Genomic DNA, 19,738 nt, shown 5'->3' on the forward strand with positions numbered 1-19,738 from the left:
CACACACACACACACACACACACACACACACACACACACACACACACGGGTTACCCGGAATCTCCATAAGGAGTCTTTCCTCAAGGAAGGAGCCCACCACCTGGAGAGCAGCGTGATCCAGGACTTTTTCATTTGTAAGCAGCAGAAACCAAGCCCAAACTGGCTTCAGTAAAGGAAGAAATGTATTGGTTTACGTAACTGAAAAGTCCAGAAGTCGATTTTTCCAGTGTGCTTCAGGCATGGCTGAATCCAGGTGTTCAAACAACATTGTCAGGATTCTGCCCCTCTCCGTCTCCTGGGCTGGCTTTCCACTAGGTGAGCTTCACTGTCGGGATTGCCATCTCCATCAGGTGGCGAAGGTGACCACCACAGTTTTTGTCTTGCAGCTGCCCTGCTTAGCCACTCAGTAGACAGGGTGTTTCTTCCTTGGCACCTCCCAGAAAAGTCCTGGCCTCACTACTGAAACTCCCAAGGTCACGTGCCTCTCCCTAGACCCACCACTGCTACCAGGAGGATGAAACACTGACTGGCAAACCTTGGTCATCCGCCTGCTCTGGGGCTAATAGGGAGGTTAGCCCCACGGAACCTTCCGGACTGAAAGTGGAGAACCCAGAGGAACAGGACTGCTCAATGCTGGGAAGGCAAGGCCAGAATTTCCCAAGAAAGCTGGAAGCCCTCCAGTCTGAGCCACGCCTACAGCGCCTCAACCACGGGGCAGGACGCTGCAAGCCCTTCAGAGGGCCACCTCCCAGCTCGGTGTTCCTTCCTGTCTCCCAGGGGGCCCCGGCATGGGTGGATCATAATAACAACTCATGTCTCTACAGCACTGATTCTGTGCCGCCCCCGTTCTGAGTGTTTCTACATGTATGAACTCACTCACTTGATCACTCCAAAAAATACTGCTATAATTCCCGCTTTATAGATGAGGAAACTGAGGCACAGGGGGATTGAATAGCTTACCCCAAATCCCAGTGAGTAGGTGGTGGAGCTGGGATTTGGACACAGGCTGTTAGGCACCAAAGACCACATTCTCAGCCTTTGTGTTCTGCTGGTTTCTCTGGAATGAGGAGCACCCTGGGAAGGATTAGGGTCCGAATGGCTTGGCCTCCAGGCCCCAGCAACCTCTGTTCTTGGAAAGGGATTGGAGGGAGTATCTGAATTAGCATTTAGTTCTCCCTTCCCTTCCCTTTCCTTTCCCTCCCCTCCCCTCCTCTTCCCTTCTTCCTTTCTTACTTCCTTCCCCCTCCCCCTCCCTCCCCCTCCCTCCTCCTCCTCCCCGCTCTTCTTCCCCATCCTTCCTTCCTTCCCTCCCTCACTTCCTCTCTTTCTCTTTCTTTTTTTTCTTTTTTCTATTTTTTTTTTCAAAGATGGGGTTTCACCATGATGGCCAGGCTGGTCTTGAACTCCTGACCTCAGGTGATCCACCCACCTCGGCCTCCCAAAGTGCTAGGATTACAGGCGTGAGCCACCGCGCCCGGCTTTTCTTTTCTTTTGGAGACAGAGTTTCACTCTTATTGCCCAAGCTGGAGTGCAATGTTGTGATCTCAACTTACTGCAACCTCCAACTCCCGGGTTCAAGCAATTCTGCCTCAGTCTCCCCAGTAGCTGGGATTACAGGAGCCCACCACCACACCTGGCTAATTGTTGTATTTTTAGTAGAGACAGGGTTTCACCATGTTGGCCAAGCTGGTCTCAAACTCCTGGCCTCAAGTGATCTGCCCGCCTCAGCCTCCCAAAGCGCTGGGATTACAGGCGTGAACCTCGGCATCCGGCCTGAATTCACATTTTCTTTTTTTGAGACGGAGTTTCACTCTTGTTACCCAGGCTGGAGTGCAATGGCGCGATCTCGGCTCACCGCAACCTCCGCCTCCTGGGTTCAGGCAAATCTCCTGCCTCAGCCTCCTGAGTAGCTGGGATTACAGGCACGTGCCACCATGCCCAGCTAATGTTTTGTATTTTTAGTAGAGACGGGGTTTCACCATGTTGACCAGGATGGTCTCGATCTCTTGACCTTGTGATCCACCCGCCTTGGCCTCCCAAAGTGCTGGGATTACAGGCTTGAGCCACAGGCACGGGCCAGCAGGGGGAGGCAGGGGAGGCAGGGGAGGCCGTCCTGCCTCTAGCCCAAGACAGGAGCTTCAGGAGCAGGCGGTGGTTCAGAGGCACATCTGGGGAGGGCGCAAGGAAGGAGGCGACAGGTCCAGCCCATGCCAGAACCACAACTCCCCCTGTCCCCTACCCGCATAGGTGGGTGTTTGTCTACGAGAAGGGCTACCAGACGTCCAGCGGCCTCATCAGCAGTGTGTCTGTGAAACTCAAGGGCCTGGCCGTGACCCAGCTCCCCGGCCTCGGCCCCCAGGTCTGGGATGTGGCTGACTACGTCTTCCCAGCACAGGTGAGCTGGCTTGGGGCTGCGCCTGCCCTCACAGGGCCTGTCTTGGAGCGGGTGGGGCTCTGTCCCACCTCCTTGTGGGAGCAGCCCAGCTCCTCTTTCTCTCTGGGCCTCGGCGATGCTGTGCAGAAGCAGCCTGGTGATGTCACCCCATGTTGGTGGCAGGGGGCGTGATGGCTGCTGGGTGTCCTGTGGGCTCTAGGGGTCTGCTGGGGCAGCGCTGGGTCCTTGGGCTCCTCTCCCAGCTCCCAGCCCACCCCACCCTCCCCTGCCCCTCATTTCTAGGGAGACAGCTCCTTCGTGGTCATGACCAATTTCATCGTGACCCCAAAGCAGGCCCAAGGCTACTGTGCAGAGGTGAGCACTTCTGCCCACCAGCCCCTTCCCAGACTCACAGAGGAAAATGACCTGCAGGGAAAGTCTCCGTGGGCACCGGAGAGGAAGCTCAGGATGCTTCCGCAGGGGCCACGGCGGTGGAAATCTGGGCGTGTACTCACACGCAGTCACTGTCAGGCCCTGCAGAGCTGAGCCTTCCCAGTACTCGGTGTACCTGGCAGCATGCGGAGACTGCCCACCCCCACCCCCAGCTGACACCGGCAGTGGGTGGCTGGGCAGGAGCCTGGGGTGGGGGAAACGGGGAAGGAGGCTGTGAGTGGGCGTCACCCCAGAGAGGTCGGAGACTCTGCCCCACACCCCCCTAGGGCCCTGGCGGCGGGAGGGACCTAAGGCCAGCAGCTCTTGCCTCCCCCAGCACCCAGAAGGTGGCATATGCAAGGAAGACAGTGGCTGCACCCCTGGAAAAGCCAAGAGGAAGGCCCAAGGTAAGGTCAGCCTCCTCCTGTCCCTCCACAGCCCCCGGCTGTAGCCCTGGCGTCCTGCAGGCCCAGCTCACTGCTGACCAGCGTCTCCCCACACCCCTCCCGCCGAGGCGTCCTCTGAGAGGGGCTCCCTCCTGCCCTCTCCCGTCCTCCACCCTGTCCCAGACCCAGACACGTTTCTGTCCTCGGCTCCTTTGCTTGGGTGCCTGTTGCTGGGGGCCCCTGGGGAAGGGGCCTGGGCGGCCTCCTCTGCACCCTCAGTTTGGGGCGGGCACCCAGGGGTTCCTCTCTGGCCGCAGGCATCCGCACGGGCAAGTGTGTGGCCTTCAACGCCACTGTGAAGACGTGCGAGATCTTTGGCTGGTGCCCCGTGGAGGTGGATGATGACATCCCTCGGTAACACTGACCTTCCGGGGAGCCAGCACAGGGTCCCAGGCCAGGCAGAGGGGGACCTGCGTCTAGAAAGGACCTTTACCCCCTTTCTGACCCCACCCCCACCCCGTCCGCAAGACCTGGGCCGAAGATTCCCCCGGGCCTTGGCCGGTTACAGCACACCCACCCCTCCACCCACCCAGGGCTGAGGAGGGTCCCGGATGCACGCCCCACCCCTGCTATGTCACGCTCTGCCTGGGACACACAGGGGGCCCCTGGGGAGGAGCGGATGAGTGAGTGTGATGTCCTCCAGCCCTGCCCTTCTCCATGAGGCCGAGAACTTCACTCTCTTCATCAAGAACAGCATCAGCTTCCCACGCTTCAAGGTCAACAGGTGCGTGGGAAATTCGGCCAGAAGTTCAGGCGGCTGTCCGAGACTGTCCCGGCTGCTCTCAGCTGTCTCTGTCTCCCTCCATTCTTGCTGGCATGGAAGAAATCGAAGGGGCACTGTGGAGCCCATAAGGGGTCCCCAGGCTTTTGGGGGTGGTGGGCACCGTCCCAGATGGCACACCGCTGCTGTCAACACCTTCCACCCGGACAGGCGCAACTTGGTGGAAGAGGTGAATGCCGCCTACATGAAGACCTGCCTCTACCACAAGACCCTGCACCCGCTGTGCCCCGTTTTCCAGCTTGGCTATGTGGTGCAAGAGTCAGGCCAGAACTTCAGCACACTGGCTGAGAAGGTACGGGGCATGGTGCCAGGCGAGCGGGGAGGGCAGGGCCGCAGGATCCTGATCAAGGCTGCTTAGGCCCATTGCATCTTCCCGTCTCCTTGGTGAGGGCTGAGTGTATGTATGGGTCTGTCCCCTGATACTAGGGCCCCTGAGAGTCAGATCTGTGTCTTCAGCAGGTCCTGGCATGGACCTGGCACAAAGGAGGTACCCAGAATGAACAGATGTGGGCAGACCTTGTCACCTGGATGTTTGTTGATGTCTTGCTTTAAAAACAAAACATTAGATAGGGCCGGGCGCGGTGGCTCAAGCCTGTAATCCCAGCACTTTGGGAGGCGGAGGTGGGAGGATCACTTGAGGCCAAGAGTTTGAGACCAGCCTGCCAACATAGTGAAACCTCCTTCTCTACTAAAAATACGAAAATTAGCTGGGTGTGGTGGAATGTGCCCATAATCCCATCTATTCGGGAGGCTGAGGCAGGAGACTCATTCGAATCCAGGAGGCAGAGGTTGCAGTGAGCTAGGATTGTGCCATTGTACTCCAGCAGGGCGACACAGTGAGACTCCATCTCAAAAACAAACAAACAAAAAAAAAAAAAAAAACAGTCTGGCCAGTGAAACCTCGTCTCTATTAACAATATAAAAACTGGCTGGGCACAGTGGCTCATGCCTGTAATCCTAGAACTTTGGGAGGCCAAGGTAGGCGGATCACCTGAGGTCAGGAGTTCAAGACCAGCCTGACCAATATGGTGAAACCCTGTTTCTACTAAAAATACAAAAAAAATTAGCTGGCTGTTGTGGTGTCCACCTGTAGTCCCAGCTACTCAGGAGGCTGAGGCAGGGGAATTGCTTAAACCCAGGAGGCGGAGGTTGCAGTGAGCTGAGATGGCACCACTGCACTCCAGCCTGGGTGACAGAGCAAGACTCTATAAAAAAAAAATTATATATATATATATACACATATATATATACACACAAAAAAATTATCTGGGTATGGTGGTGGGTGCCTGTAATCCCAGCTACTCAGGAGGCTGAGGCAGGAGAGTCGCTTGAACCCGGGAGGTGGAGGCTGCAGTGAGCTGAGATCGCGCCATTGCACTCCATCCTGGGCGACAGAGCAACTCCATCTTAAAAAAAAAAAGATAAAATCAGCTAGAATCCTATAGCCTATGGCCCTGAGAAATCCTGTGCCCCTGAGATCTTTGCAGTCACCTGCGACTCCAGAGAAGCAGTCCCTATGAGCACAGAACTGGCTGACCGGGTTCCAATCCCAGCTCTGCCGCAAACAAGCAGTGGGAACTCAGACAAGTCTCTAAACTTCAGTGGGGCTGAGTTTTTGCCCCATCAAGTGGGGGCAATCATGGCGCCGTTCTCATGGGGTTGTCCCTAGGGTCCAGTGAGTTGACTCGCTGCGTCTGGCATGCCCCGATGCCAAGCATGTGGCAGGCCTATCCAGCTGCTACTGATAAGGTCAGTGCTCCTTATCAGCCCTGCTCCTGCAGTTGCCTATTCAGGGACAAAATCCGTCCCTTTTCTGTGATGTTACCAAAAAACCCCACTCACAGGCTGGGCGCAGTGGCTCACGCCTGTAATCCGAGCACTTTGGAAGGCCGAGGCAGGTGGATCACAAGGTCAGAAGTTCAAGACCAGTCTGGCCAAGATGGTGAAACCCCATCTCTACTAAAAAAAAAAAAAAAAAAAATTAGCTGGGTGTGGTGGCACATGCCTGTAATCCCAGCTACTCAGGAGGCTGAGGCAGGAGGAATGCTTGAACCCGGGGATGGAGGTTGCAGTGAGCTGAGATCGTGCCCCTGCGCTCCAGCCTGAGTGACAGGGTGAAAATAAATGAATAAGTAAATAAATTGAAAATAAATAAATAAAAATGAAATGGTCAGAAAGCTACAGTGTGGAGAGTAATTAGAAGGCTGGAGAGGGTGATAGGACCTTTACCCCAAAACAGCTTCTCAGTGTCTTTTTTCAAATAAAAAATGTTCTTTTTTTTTTTTTTTTTTGACATGGAGTCTCACTCTGTCACCCAGGTCACCCAGGCTGGAGTGCAGTGGTGTGATCTCAGCTCACTGCAACCTTTGCCTTCGGCGTTCAAGCAATTTTCCTGCCTCAGCCTCCCAAGTAGCTGGGATTACAGGCGCTGCCACCACGCCTTGCTGATTTTTGTATTTTTAGTAGAGATGGGGTTTCACCATGTTGGCCAGGCTGGTCTTGAACTCCTGACCTCAGGTGATCCACCCGCCTCGGCCTCCCAAAATGCTGGGATTACAAGCATGAGCCACCTTGCCCAGCCAAGATGGGGATTTTTGATCCTGAAACCCCAGCTCTTAACCACTTGTGTCCCTGGCAGGGCGGCGTGGTTGGTATCACCATCGACTGGCACTGTGACCTCGACTGGCACGTGCGACACTGCAAACCCATCTACGAGTTCCATGGGCTATACGAGGAGAAAAACCTCTCCCCAGGCTTCAACTTCAGGTGTCTGTTAGCCCCCACACCCCAGCCATTCTTCCTGGTGGTCCTGCAGGGTCTCCTACTCCCCCAACCCTTCGTGGCTGAAAAAGCGTCCCCAGAGGGGAGCAGAGGGTCTGCACGGCTCCTACTGTGCCTTCCTCCCATGTAGAAAGCCAGCAGGGAGTGAGACGTTGAAGTCTCCAATCCTCTGTCCCTGGGTCTCAGTCCCTTTGAGGTTCACCTAGCCAGGACTAGCTGGAGAAATTGCTGACATCAGGAGCTGGGGCAATGGTCGGGCACAGTGGCTCATATCTGTCATTGTGGAACCTCAGGAGGCTGAGGTGGGAGGATGGCTTTGAGACCAGGAGTCTGAGGCTGCCATGAGTTGTGATTACACTACTGCACTGCAGGCTGGGTGACAGAATGAGACCCCATCTCTTTAAAACGAACAAACAGCTGGGCGCAGTGGCTCACGCCTGTAATCCAAGCACTTCGGGAGGCTGGGGCAGGTGGATCACAAGGTCAGGAGTTCGAGACCATTCTGGCCAACATGGTGAAACCCGTCTCTACTAAAAACACAAAAATTAGCAGGGTATGGTGGCACATGCCCGTAGTCCCAGCTACTCGGGAGGCCGAGGCAGGAGAATCACTTGAACCCGGGAGGCGGAGGTTGCAGTGAGCCAAGATAGAGCCATTGCACTTCACCCTGGGTGACAGAGTGAGACTCAGTCTCAGAAAACAAACAAAAGCAAGGAGTTGGGGCAAGAGCTGGGTACAACTTTCCCAGAATGAGGCCCGGGAGCCTGCCGGGGCTGGGGATCGGGCTGTATTTAGTGACCGCTAAGGCTCCTGCATCCCTGCTCTGCTGAGAAATCCAGACCCAAGACAGTCCCCTCCATCACCCTCCTGCCACCTCAAGGTTTGCCAGGCACTTTGTGGAGAACGGGACCAACCACCGTCACCTCTTCAAGGTGTTTGGGATTCGCTTTGACATCCTGGTGGACGGCAAGGTGAGCGTCCGGCGTGAGTGTGCTGGCAGCTGAGACACGTTCTTGGCTCCTATGAGTACCTCTGGGCGTCTACACTTACAGACGTCCGGAAGTTGGATGGGTTCATCCTGCAGTTTTACTTCTAATAACAGACGGGGCGTGGGGGCTGTCCAGGACAGGGCTTTGCAACCTGTGGCCAGGCCTCCCCCACAGTCCCCTTGGGCCCAGGGAGGCAGAGCCAAGGTCGAAACCCAGGTCTACTGACCAGTAGCTGTCGGTGCACATAGAGTCAGAGGCAGGGGCGGTTCACAGCTGAGGGTGGGAAGTACCCTTGACCCTTTCCCAGCTGGGCCCCTTCCGACTGGTAGCCCTTCTCTCCCTGGGTCCTTCCACCAGGCCGGGAAGTTTGACATTATCCCCACGATGACCACCATCGGCTCTGGGATTGGCATCTTTGGGGTGGTAAGTGCTGGGGTCACCGGGTCACCGTGCTGTGTCGGCCCCTCCTCTTCCACAAGTCAGTAGCAGCAAGACACCCCTCACCCCAAAACTTGACCCTAACTGCCTATCATTTCTGGGCCAGCAGCTGCCCACCCCACCACACACAGCAGATCTAAGAAAACCAAGGCCCAGAGCTGGGGTACAGTGGCTCGTACCTACAATCGTGGCACCTTGGGAGGCCAAGGTGGGAGGCTGGCTTTGAGGCCAGGAGTCTGAGGCCGCAGTGAGCTGTGATTACACTGCTGCACTCCAGCCTGGCAGCTGAATGAGACCCCCCTGTCATTCTGTCAGGGTGGAACTATCTTGGTCCCCTGAGAGTCCTGCAGGGCCTCGTCCACCCTCCAGGAAACAGGCCTCCAGTGAGGAGGGATTCGGCCAGGCCACAGCGTCAGGGACTGAGCGGGGATGTGGCGGGCTCTGTGCCTGCCTCCGGATTCCCACGCTGTCTCCGCACCCTTCCCTGACTCCAGGCCACCGTCCTCTGTGACCTGCTGCTGCTTCACATCCTGCCCAAGAGACACTACTACAAGCAGAAGAAGTTCAAGTACGCCGAGGACATGCGGCCAGCGGAGGTGAGGGAGCTCCCTGAGCCCGGCCCTCGGAGCCTCCGGCACGGGCGTCTGTGTTGCGGGGAGCGGGCAGCTGCTTCCCCAGCACCGACTTGTGTCCCCCAAACTTGCACCACACACACAGGGTGAGCGTGACCCCGCCGCCACCAGCTCCACCCTGGGCCTGCAGGAAAACATGCGGGTATCCTGATGCCACCCCGACTCCCGAGGCAGAGGGTCTCCGCAGGAAGTCTCCTACCCTCTCGGCCAGGCACATACCAGTTTGCCAGAAGCTCAGGGTGCAAACTAGGAGAGATGTGTGCCAATCTGAGCTCTGGCTCCAACTCCACACCCCCCAAGGGAGCCTGCCCAGGTCTCAGCCACTCCTGGGGGGGAAGGGCTGGGCTGGGCAGGCTCCCACACACCTGTACGCTAGCTTCGCGTTTCTCTCTCTGGACCCTCACGATCCATCCCTCTGCCTCCGTTCCTCCAGCTCTGGGCTCTCCAATGTGGCAGTGGATAACCATAGGCGACTAAATTAAACTAAAATAAAATCAATGAAACACAGCATTCACTTCCTCAGTTGAACTAGCCAGATTTCAGCTGCTCAGTAGGCACGTGTGGCTAGTGGCTGCCATATTGGACGGTTCGGGGCATTTTCACCATCGAAGAAAGTTCTGTGAGACGGCTCTGCTTGAGCCCTGTTTCCTCCTGGCCTTGGGCTTCCCTGGGAAACGTTTCGACCATGCAGGCTCCTGGGTCTAGCCCAGACCTCTGAAACCACAGGCCCAGGGCTGGCCATATGACCTGCACGGACGGCAAACTCCCCAGGCCATTCTGGGACCTAAGCTGAAGAACTACTGTCCTTGAACTTCTTTTTTTTTTTTTTTTTTTTTGAGACGGAATCTCACTCTGTCACCCAGGCTGTAGTGCAGTGGAGCAATCTCAGCTCACCACAACCTCTGCCTCCCGGGTTCAAGCGATTCTCCTGCCTCAGCCTCCTGAGTAGCTGGGATTACAGGCACCTGCCACCAAGCCCGGCTAACTTTTGTATTTTTAGTAGACATGGGGTTTCATCATGTCGGCCAGGCTGGTTTTGAAGTCCCGACCTTGTGATTTGCCCACCTTGGCCTCCCAAAGTGCTGGAATTATAGACATGAGCCACCGTGCCCCGTCATGAACTTTCTGACCCTAAGCTCCTGAGCTTGCACTGCCTGGCAGGTGCAGACACGGAGTAGGGTCCTGGACACCTCCAGTGTGTGTGTTGTATGCCCATGTGCCACACGGTGTCATGCACACAGCTGGCATACACACTGCCCACATGCGCGCAGCGTCCTTCCACGCTGTGTCTGTGAACAGCTGGGGCCTGTCAAACACCACCATCTAAACACACCTCCACCCCCACGCACAGACTCAGGGTCCATGCCACATCACCTCCACAGGGAAAAGCCTCTCTCCAAGAGTGCCAGGCCGGGCCAGCCCTTCTAGCCACGAATCCTTACGCAGCTACCTCGGGTTGGGGTGGGAGCTCCAGCCACATCGTGGGCTCCCTGCCTGTGGCTCAGCCCCCGCTCCCAAGGCCTGCCCGGCTTTGTCTGAACAGAAGGTCTGGGGAAAGCGAGGGGTGGAGTACAATAAAGGGAGTGAGGACAGACCTCTGCCTTCCATCCTTTCTTTCCAGACCTCTCTGTGACTCAGTGTGCTGGTCTGTGAAACGTGGGGCTGAGCTGGGCAGTCTCCGAGATCCCTCTGGATCTGCTGGGGGTGGGGAGGGACCAGTGAGCCGACTCATACGCCCTGAGCCCAGCAGGGCCAGCGCTGGGTGGGGACGTCAGCTCACCCCTGTCCGCGGGCTGCTGTCTTGGCACAGCCCTGACATCGGCACTCTCCCTAAGCCTCCCGGCTGTGAGAGGTCTGGCACTGGGACAAGTAGAGAATCCCAGGAGTGGCCTTGTGAAACAGTGGGGAGGAAGGGGCTGGCTGTCCAGGAGGGAGATCTGGGGGAAGCCCAAAGAGAGGAGGAGGTCTTGACTGAGACAGTGTGGAGGGCGCTGCTCTGGGCATGACTTCCGGGTCTGGACTTATAGCCAGAGAGGCTCTCTGGGCTGCGTCCCCCCCAGTCACCATGCACTGTCTAAACCAGTGCCGTCTAGTAACACTTTCTAAAACGTGCCGAGCGCGGTGTCTCACACCTGTAACCCCAGCACTTTGGGAGGCTGAGGTGGTCAGATCACAAGGTCAAGAGATGGAGACCATCTTGGCCAACATGGTAAAACCCCGTCTCTACTGAAATTACAAAAATTAGCTGGGCGTGGTGGCGGGCGCCTGTAATCCCAGCTACTCGGGAGGTTGAGGCAGGAGAATCACTTGAACCTGGGACGCGGAGGTTGCAGTGAGCCGAGATCATGCCACTGCACTCCAGCCTGGGCGACAGAGCAAGACTCTGTCTCAAAAAAAGAAAACTTTCTACAATGATGGAAACATTCTCTATATGTGCTGTCCAACTGGGTACCCAATAGCCACAGGTGGCCTTGGTGGAAATGTGTAGCCAAGGAAATGAAATTTGTATTTTATTTACTTTTAATAATATTAATAATGATAATTATCTTTGAGACGGAGTTTTGCTCTGTCACCCAGGCTGGAGTGCAGTGGTGCGATCTCAGCTCACTGCAGCCTCCACCCCCTGGGTTCGAGCAGTTCTCCTGCCTCAGCCTCGCAAGTAGCTGGGATTACAGGTGCCTGACACCACACCTGGCTAGTTTTATTGTATTTTTAGTAGAGATGGGGTTTTGCCACGTTGGCCAGGCTGGTCTTAAACTCCGGACCTCAAGTGATCCACCTGCCTCGGCCTCCCAAAGTGCTGGGATTACAAGATTGAGCCACTGTGACTGGCCAGTTTACTTGTAATTAATTTAAATAGTTACAGGTGACTAGTGGCTGCCAGACTGGATGACACAGGCCAGCCCCTGTCGTCTCCCTCAGGCCCTTGGCCTTCTGCCGTCTTCCCCAACCAAGAACCATCACTTACAAGACTAGAACTCCCTCTTCCGCCCTCCCTTCCTTCTCCAGACCCACCTGCTTTTGCACCCCCTGCGCCCTTCCCTTCCGAGTGAAGAGAAAAGGGCCCCTCCTCTGTATTCGGCCTCGCTACCCAGCCGCAGGCTGCACAGCAGAAGCCACCCCCGTTCTCCCAGCCCTACACCTGCTCCCCTCTTCTGCCTCCTCTGGCCCAGGTTCCCCAGCAGCTCCGTCCACTCTCCCCTCGCTGCAACCCTTCCAGAAAGGCCAGTCCACGCTTCCCTCTGCAACTGGCCGCCACCCACCACTTCTCCCTGATGCCCTTGCCAAGGTCACCGGAGGTGTCCCGGTTGCCATATCTAAGCAGACCCTTTGGCCCCATATCCTGCTTGGCCTGACAGCATCTGGCATCGTGGTGCAAGCCCTCCTTGTGAAAAGGTTTCCTTCCAGCAGCTCCCAGGACACACCCTTTCCTGATTTTCCAGCCTGTCTGGTGTGCGAGGAAAAGACAGTTTTCAGCTGCAGCTCTGCCACAGTTCACTGTGTGTCCTTGGGGAAGTGGCTTAGCTCTCCAAGCCTCCTCTGTGAGTCGAGGATAAATAACAGCTTTTTTTTTTTCTTTTTTTTTAATAGAGACAGTTTCACTATGTGGAACAGGCTGGTCTCGAACTCCTGGCCTCAAATGATATGCCGACCTCAGCCTCCCAAAGTGCTGAGATTACAGGCAGGAGCTACCGCACCCGGCCAATAGTAGTTTTTAGTAGGGATGAGAAAAGACATGTAAACGGAGCCTGGCGTACAGTCGTGCTCTGCTCCTCCAGCCATCCACCCTCTCAAAGGTGGAGTCCGCTAGTTGTTCCGGATGTCTGTTCTCCCTGTAGCAATTCAGTCCTTGGTTCTTGGCTGAGCATGTGGTTACCCAGAATGGAAGCTGCATTTCCCAGCTTCCTCTTGCAGCTGGATCTGGTCACCTGACTAAGCTCATGTAGTGTATGTGAAAGTGTCACGTGGCAACTTCTGGGAACTTTCCTGAAAAGAGAGCTGGTGCAGTTCCTCTGCCCTCTTCTTCATCCTTTTCTCCACTCTACTGCCTGGAACACATGTGTGATTGCTGGAGCTCTAGCCGCTATCTTGAACCATGAGGTCAAAAGCTACACCCACAAGTTGCTAGAATTGTTCATTCAACAATCATCCATTGAGCACCTGTGCCATGTGACAGGCTGTGTGCTGGATGAATCAGGCACAGTGCTTGCCATCAAGGAGCTTCTAGTCCTGATGACAAACAGGCAGGTAGACAGAAGCCAGGTACAAGAAGTACCTTGGAAAGGTTACTAACCCATGCCGGGAAGTGGGGAGGTATGGAGAACGTTTCCTGGCAGAAGGGGCATTGAAGTGAGCCCAGAAACACCAAGCAGGCGTTAAACAGGCAGGTGGTTGGGAGTAAGGTTATACAGGGCTTGATCGGACCTATTCTCAGGGTAGCCGTGAGCCACAGAAGAGGCCTAAGCAGGAGCTAATTCTGTGAATTTTGTTCCTGAAAACTTGCCAGGTAGAGAAAGGCTAGAAGGACGTGCGCTGAAAGGGGCTGGAGGCCAGTGAGGAGGCCACTGTGGCAATGAGGGGCAGGGGGGTAGTAGCCTGACGTAACGGAGGGGACTTGGGGTGGAGAGGCATGGGCAGATTCTGGGGATACTTACGAGGCAGCATGGCAGGGCCTGGAGATGGCTGGATGGAGCTGGAACCAGGCTGCAGGTGACTCCCAGGCTCCTGGCTCCACTTCCAGACCCGGACACAGGAGGTCAGGCTTGCGGAAGGACATGGGGCAAGGGGTAATGCTAGAGTTTTCACTCCCGGAGGCGTTAGGGGACGAGATGGAGGCAGAGTCCCCAGGAACAGCCACGGGGAAGGTCACCATGCCCTGTTGAGTTCCCTCCATTCCCTGGGGCCCCTCTAGGCCATCCTGTCGGCCGCTCCCCGAGCCGGCACTTGGTTCTGTGCTGAGCCACCTCTCAGTCTCCCTGCCCCCGCCCCGCAGCAGCTACACTCTGGGCCTGCCGTTCAAGGCCTTCCTCCGGGCCTCGCCCCTCCCTCGCACGCACCGCGCCTAGCCCGGGAGGGAGGGACGCCCTGGCTCCCGCAGGCCGGGATCGGGGCGCAAAGGGTCTGGCGAGGAAGCCCCGTGCCCTGCAGGCCCAGGTGAAGGGCCCGCACGGCGGCCTGGTGGGACTTCGGGGGCCCAGAGCAGGGGAAGGAGCGCCCCTCCCGCGCGGCCCGCCGCGATCCCCCAGTCGCGGAGGCGGCGGGAGTCCCGGGCTGTGATTGGACGGCGCTGGCGGGGCCGTTCGGCCCGACCAATGAGCGCGGGCCGGGCGCGGCGGTGGGCGGGGCGGCTAGTGCCGCCGGGAGCCGCGGCACCCGCGGGCTGAGCTCGGCGATCCGGGCCCCGGCTAGGCGGCGGGGCGGGGCGGGCGCGCAGCGGGAGCGAGCTGGGCCGCCCCCGGGCCGCGGAGACTGTCGCCCGGTTCCCAGGTAGGGATCGGCGGGGAGGGGACGCGGGCCGGGAGCTGGAGGACGAACGCCGTGACACCTGCCCCCAGCCTGCCCGGAGAGGGGCGTCTGCGGGAAGGCGAGCGCGCATCCGGCGCGGGCGGGGACCTTCCCCTTCTGTCTGCCGGGCCGGTTTGTGCCCCGCGGAGTCTGCTCGCGTCTGCGCCGGCCGCCGGGATCGCATCGCTGCGGGCGCCCCGCCGCCCGCGTTCTTCCCCCGCGCCTGTCTGCGGACTCATCCCTCCTGGGCGCACCGTTCCCCGCGCCCGGCCCCGGGTGGGTGGAGGCCGCGTCTGTGCGGAGTGGGCCCGGCCGGGAGCACCCACGTGCGGCTCTCCGTGGAGCGCTCCTCCACGGCCCTCCCGAGCGTCTTCCTGCGGGAGCCAGGGGCGGGGTGGGAGATGAATGGGGCGGCGGCGACGTGCGGCGCAGGCTGCGCGGGGTGCTGCCCCGGCCGGGGCGCGAGGGGGCGGCAGAGGCGGGCGCTGCGGCTCCGGGCCCCGGGAGGCGCAGGGCTGGCGGCTAGGGGGGCGCCCACGTGCGCGGGGACCTGCGTGTGCTGTTTGGAGGCGGGCGTGCGTGTGTCACGTGGACGGGGGAGTGTGCCTGTGTCTGCGTGGGGGTGCAGGACAGGATGGAGTGGTGTGTGAGGGCGGGTCACGCGGACACGGGCGTGTGCCTGTCCGGGGAGGGGGTGTGAGCGCGTCTGGAGGGCGGTACAGGGCTGTTCAGAGAAAGCAGTGTCACAGGCCACAGCACCGTGCCTTGGTGGAGTCCACGGGGTGGGCAAGGATCGTGGGAGGGGCACACAGCTGGTGCCCTGGAGGATCCCGGGGACGCGGCACCAGCCTCCCCAAGCCCCACGCTCCTTTCTTCAGTACTTACAAATTGACCTCCAACATCGTCACAGGCACACACACTCTGGGGACGCTTCACGTCCTCCTTGGTCTCCCACAGTCAGTCCCCATAGCAGCCGCAGCAGTCGTTTTAAACCTCATCTAGCTGAGGCACTCCCCTGCCAACAATCTCCCCCTGGCTTGGGGGGTTCCTGGGCTCTGTCCACCACACTGCCCCCAGCCCCAAACCAAGCCACAAGTCCCAGCCAGGAAATGACTCTGCTGTGCACAGTGTGAACTTCCACCCTCTCCTCCTCCTGAGACCCTACTCAGTGCTCAGAAAAGAGCTCAGGTGCCACCTCCTCCAGGAAGCCATCCCTGAGGCCAGCACAGTGAATGAGGGGCTTTCTCTCCAGCTGTCATTCCTCATGTGATCAGGTGCCTCTGATGTGGGGAAGATTCCACTCCAGGCACATCGGCCTCCCTGCTCTTCCTCACACAGCAAGCACTGTCCCCTCACGGCCTTTGTACCCGCTGGGCCCTGCGCCTGAAACGTTCTTCCCCAGATAGCCATGCTGCCTGCTCCCCCTTCCTTCCTTTGGGCATCTGCTCAAATCCTGTACCGCAAAGGCCTTCCTGAAGCACACTGTACCAACAGCATCTCCCAGCCCCCTTCTGATCCTTCTTACTCTGCTGTGTTTTTCTCCACAGCATGCACCACCTCACATATCATATCTGAACTACTGGCTTTCTTGCTCCTTGCTCCTCGCCCCCAGGATCAATTAAACTGTATGAGAGCAGAGACTGTCTTTCTGGTTCGCTGCTGTGTCTCGCCACACCTCTCACAGAGCCTGGCAGGCATCCAGCAGGTGCTCTGACACTACTTGGATTTGCATCGCAGGCGTCCGTGGCCCTGCCCCTTAGCCTGTGACCCCCTGCCCCTGGTCTGAGGCCAGTTCTGCTCCTCTGTCCCTGACATTCCAAGTTCCTGGAAGGCCAGGTCTGGGAGAACTGTCCCCACATTTGCATGTTAGAAATCCTCCCTCTAGCAACTGGTGTGGAGGAGGGCGTAGGGTGGGGTGCTGGTGCGAGCCTGGGGTCGGGGAAGACACACGTGGCAGGAAAGGAAATGGGGTTGGAATCTGGACTTTCTAAGGGGTTCGACGTGGTGAGCTCACCCAGCCAGTAGCGGGGAGATGAGGGAAGGCTCTCAGAAGAGGCGAGGTCCACGCTGTCCTCCAGGCAGCAGAGGAGAGGGAGGTGTGTTCCTGGCAGAAGGCACAGCTTGTGCAGGGGCCTGGCAGCAGGACAGAATCTGCAGTTGGGGCAGCTGTGGTGTAGCTGGGGTGGAGAGTGAGTGTGGGGTGGGAGCGAGGCTGGGCTGCGGGAGAGGCTGAGTGACAAGCAGGGCTCCTGGATTGCTGGCCTGGGTCCGGAAAGAATGGGGAGGCTGCGGCACCCATCTCGGCAAGGGAGACAGGAGGATGAGCAGCTTCAGGGAAGATGCTGAGTTGAACGGGGCCCTGTTGGATCCGAGCTGCTCGTGGAGCGGGAGGAGGCAGCTGGCTGGAAAGAGTGGGGCTGGAGCACAGACCTGGTGTGGAGGATGAGGAGGGGCAGAGGTGGAGGATGGCGCCTGGAGACTGCCAGCCTCCTCGGGTGGGCCAGGACGATGTGCCGGGGTAGCTGTGCTGAGTCAGGCACAGAGCCCACATCGGTGCTTGGGGGCTCCCGGGGATGGTGGGAGCCGGCGTCCTCACAGCAGGAGTCTTCAAGCATGACTTGGCAGAGACGCCTGGGCCTCCCTCAAGGGGACTGAGTCATCCCACGTGGGGGCGGGAGCTGTGGAGGACACCCGTTGCCAGGGCCATCCAGACACTCATCAGGATCATAAACACGGCTCCAGCGAGGCGGCCCGGGGATGTCAGGGCCACCTTCTGTGTCTGGCCTGGGTGGCTGCCACCTCTGTGGCTGTCCCTTCTGGTGGGTCCTAGGCTGGTCAGGGCTGTCCGTCCTCTCACCTGGACATAGCTGGTCCCCTGCTCGGAATGAGCCCTGACCAGGGCCTGAAGCCCTCCCAGGCGGAGCTGCTTGAACCTCGAGGATGGCTGCAGGGTCTGCCTGCTCTGCCCTGCTCTGGGACTCCTTTGAGGGATGCAGCTGCATGGGGCATGTCCTAAGAGGCCAGGCCAAGCAGGCATCTGGAGCCAGGGGCCCACATTCCTTGGGAGTGGCCAGACACTTGTAGGGTGGGGCACAGCCTGGGAGGAGAAGCCCAGTGGGAGGGCGGGGTATGTACCAGGCCATCCTGGACCCGGGGGCAGAGGTGGGGTTGTACTTGTACATCAAGGCTCTCTTGGAGGCTTCCAGACACGGACACGTCCCAGCCCCACAGTGCCCCGGCACGAGCTACTTCCGTGTCCACAGCTCATTCTGTTCTTTCTGTAGACCTGGGAGCTGGCAGGATGACGACCATCTGTTTCATTCACATATTAGGAAACTGAGGCTCCAGGAGGCATAATGTTGTCCAAGGCAGCGGACTCCCTAGTCTGGGAGGACAGAACTGGAGTATTTTTCCCAAAGAGGGAGGGCTTGAGTCTGGCTCATGGCCGCAGGACTGTGCCAGTGCCTGGGGAGCCCACGTGCCCGTGGGAGTCCTTGCTGTGCCATGGGCCTGGGCCCCAGCCTGTCTGTTCGTCTCTCTGTTTGCCTACATGGCCCTAGTTATCCACCGAATTAGTTTCTACAAAGTATCTACTGAGGCCTGAGCTTGGGAAGGGCCTGAGACACCCTCTGTGTGAGTCCCCCGATGGGCCTGGGTTTCTGCCTGGGGCACAGAACCCCACCCAGCAGGCAATGCCAGGCTGGCAGCACCAGTGACTGTGAGGAAAGTCCAGATATGAGCTCTGGGATCAGGGCCCCGGGACAGGCCGCCTCCACCCTGGGCACGGGTCCATGGAGACCCGCAAGCACACAGGCGCGTGCCCACACCTGCACGCACACATCACACTCCTGTGTGTGGACCCACAACACACGCAGACACACGCCGCCACCCCAGGCCCACAGCCTGCGCGCACATATTCTCTCCTGCGTGGACGCACGCCCTCACGTGCACCCCCGTGCCACCAGGCCCTGTCTCCCCGACACGCGGCAGGAACCTCCGGGCCTCCCCAGCCGCCGCCTCCCGCAGACGTGCTTAGTCACCTGAACTTGATCCAGGCGGGCGAGAGGGAGGGAGGGAGGGAGGGAGAGCCTGACGTCAGCCCTCGAAGCTGCCTTCCACCGCCCGCGCATCCATCTGGGCCACTGCGTGTCCCAAGCAATCACCACAGCCGCAGCACAACAACAACTTTTACGGGGCCCCTTAGTGGCAGGTCCTGGTCTGAGTGCCTTATGGGCATTCCCTCCTCAGCATCTCACAACGTGTGGTGAGGGGAAACCCCATTATGGGTGGGAAAAACCCGGGGCATAGAGGCGAAGCCACCTGATCAGAACCCCCAGCCAGGAAAGGGTGCAGCCCGGCTGCCTGGCTTCAGAGCCGGGGCATCTGACCAGGTAGCAGGGCTCAGGCTGGGACAGGAGCCTTCTGCCCTGACCTGCTGGATGGCCCCATCCACGGCCCCATCCCCATCCCCATCCCCATCCCCATCCCCATCCCCATGCCCATGCCCATCCCCATCCCCATCCCCATCCCCATCCCCATCCCCATCCCCATGCCCATGCCCATCCCCATCCCCATCCCCTCCATCCCCATCCCCATCCCCATCCCCATCCCCATCCCCTCCATCCCCATCCCCATCCCCTCCATCCCCATCCCCATCCCCATCCCCTCCATCCCCATGCCCATCCCCATCCCCTCCATCCCCATCCCCATGCCCATCCCCATCCCCATCCCCATCCCCATCCCCTCCTGCTGAGCCTCACTCTACCTATCTAAGAAAAGGGAGGAACGGTGTTTAAGGGTGAAAGAGGATGGCCTCTTGCTGGCATGGCAACTTAGGAAAATCAGAGGCAAATTGTATGGCCCCAGGCAGCCTGTGGCTTCTGCCTGTGGTGGCTCTGAGTCCCATAGTCCCTGCTCCAGCCAAAGAGCAGGAGCTCCTGATCTGCAGTTCATTCTCTTCCATGTGCTGGGGCTGGAGGCTGGCTGGGGTTCCATCTCATCTGGCTGCTTTCTCATCTGTCTAATGGGGACAGGGCTGTCACGGTCACTATGGAAACCACTCATTTCTTCAACAAATATTTATCGAGTTCCTATTACACGCCAGGCACTGGTGATCTTTTGGAGACAAGGCAGACAAGAGCCCTAATCTCAAAGCTTACATTCAGGAGGGAAGACAAGGCTTGCAGGGTAAGGGGACTGGGCGGAGGGGTAGGCCACATTCTGGGAGGAGCCTGGCGGGAGGGTGCTGCCCTGCTTTGGCTTCCTCCTCCCTACGCCATGTGTCTGGTTTCCAAGGTCTCCCCAAGCTCCAGTCCCACTCCCTGCTCCTCTCACCTCCTCCGGGGAGCCCTCCCCGTGCC

At 58.6% G+C, this 19,738-nt stretch overlaps 1 protein-coding gene across 3 annotated transcripts in view; it reads left to right on the forward strand.

Moving 5' to 3' along the window:
• P2RX1 (purinergic receptor P2X 1) overlaps nucleotides 1–9,381 on the forward strand; it is an 18,119-nt gene extending 8,738 nt beyond the window's left edge. The window contains exons 2-12 of one of the 3 annotated variants that reach the window (XM_032270041.1): nucleotides 2,248–2,395; nucleotides 2,678–2,749; nucleotides 3,144–3,213; nucleotides 3,510–3,606; nucleotides 3,896–3,976; nucleotides 4,184–4,325; nucleotides 6,672–6,799; nucleotides 7,695–7,785; nucleotides 8,161–8,226; nucleotides 8,736–8,837; nucleotides 8,959–9,381. In XM_032270041.1, the coding sequence (XP_032125932.1) occupies nucleotides 2,248–2,395; nucleotides 2,678–2,749; nucleotides 3,144–3,213; nucleotides 3,510–3,606; nucleotides 3,896–3,976; nucleotides 4,184–4,325; nucleotides 6,672–6,799; nucleotides 7,695–7,785; nucleotides 8,161–8,226; nucleotides 8,736–8,837; nucleotides 8,959–9,024 (1,063 nt within the window). In that variant the 3' untranslated portion in view covers nucleotides 9,025–9,381. Of the gene's footprint in view, nucleotides 1–2,247; nucleotides 2,396–2,677; nucleotides 2,750–3,143; nucleotides 3,214–3,509; nucleotides 3,607–3,895; nucleotides 3,977–4,183; nucleotides 4,326–6,671; nucleotides 6,800–6,944; nucleotides 7,116–7,694; nucleotides 7,786–8,160; nucleotides 8,227–8,735; nucleotides 8,838–8,958 lie in introns of those variants that run through there. The other 2 variants (XM_032270043.1, XM_032270044.1) reach the window with 2 other exon arrangements.
• Nucleotides 9,382–19,738: the final 10,357 nt, after the last annotated feature.

This window comes from Sapajus apella, unplaced genomic scaffold (assembly GCF_009761245.1).
Source record: "Sapajus apella isolate SASKATOON/1434 unplaced genomic scaffold, GSC_monkey_1.0 scaffold202, whole genome shotgun sequence".
Lineage (NCBI taxonomy): Eukaryota > Metazoa > Chordata > Mammalia > Primates > Cebidae > Sapajus > Sapajus apella.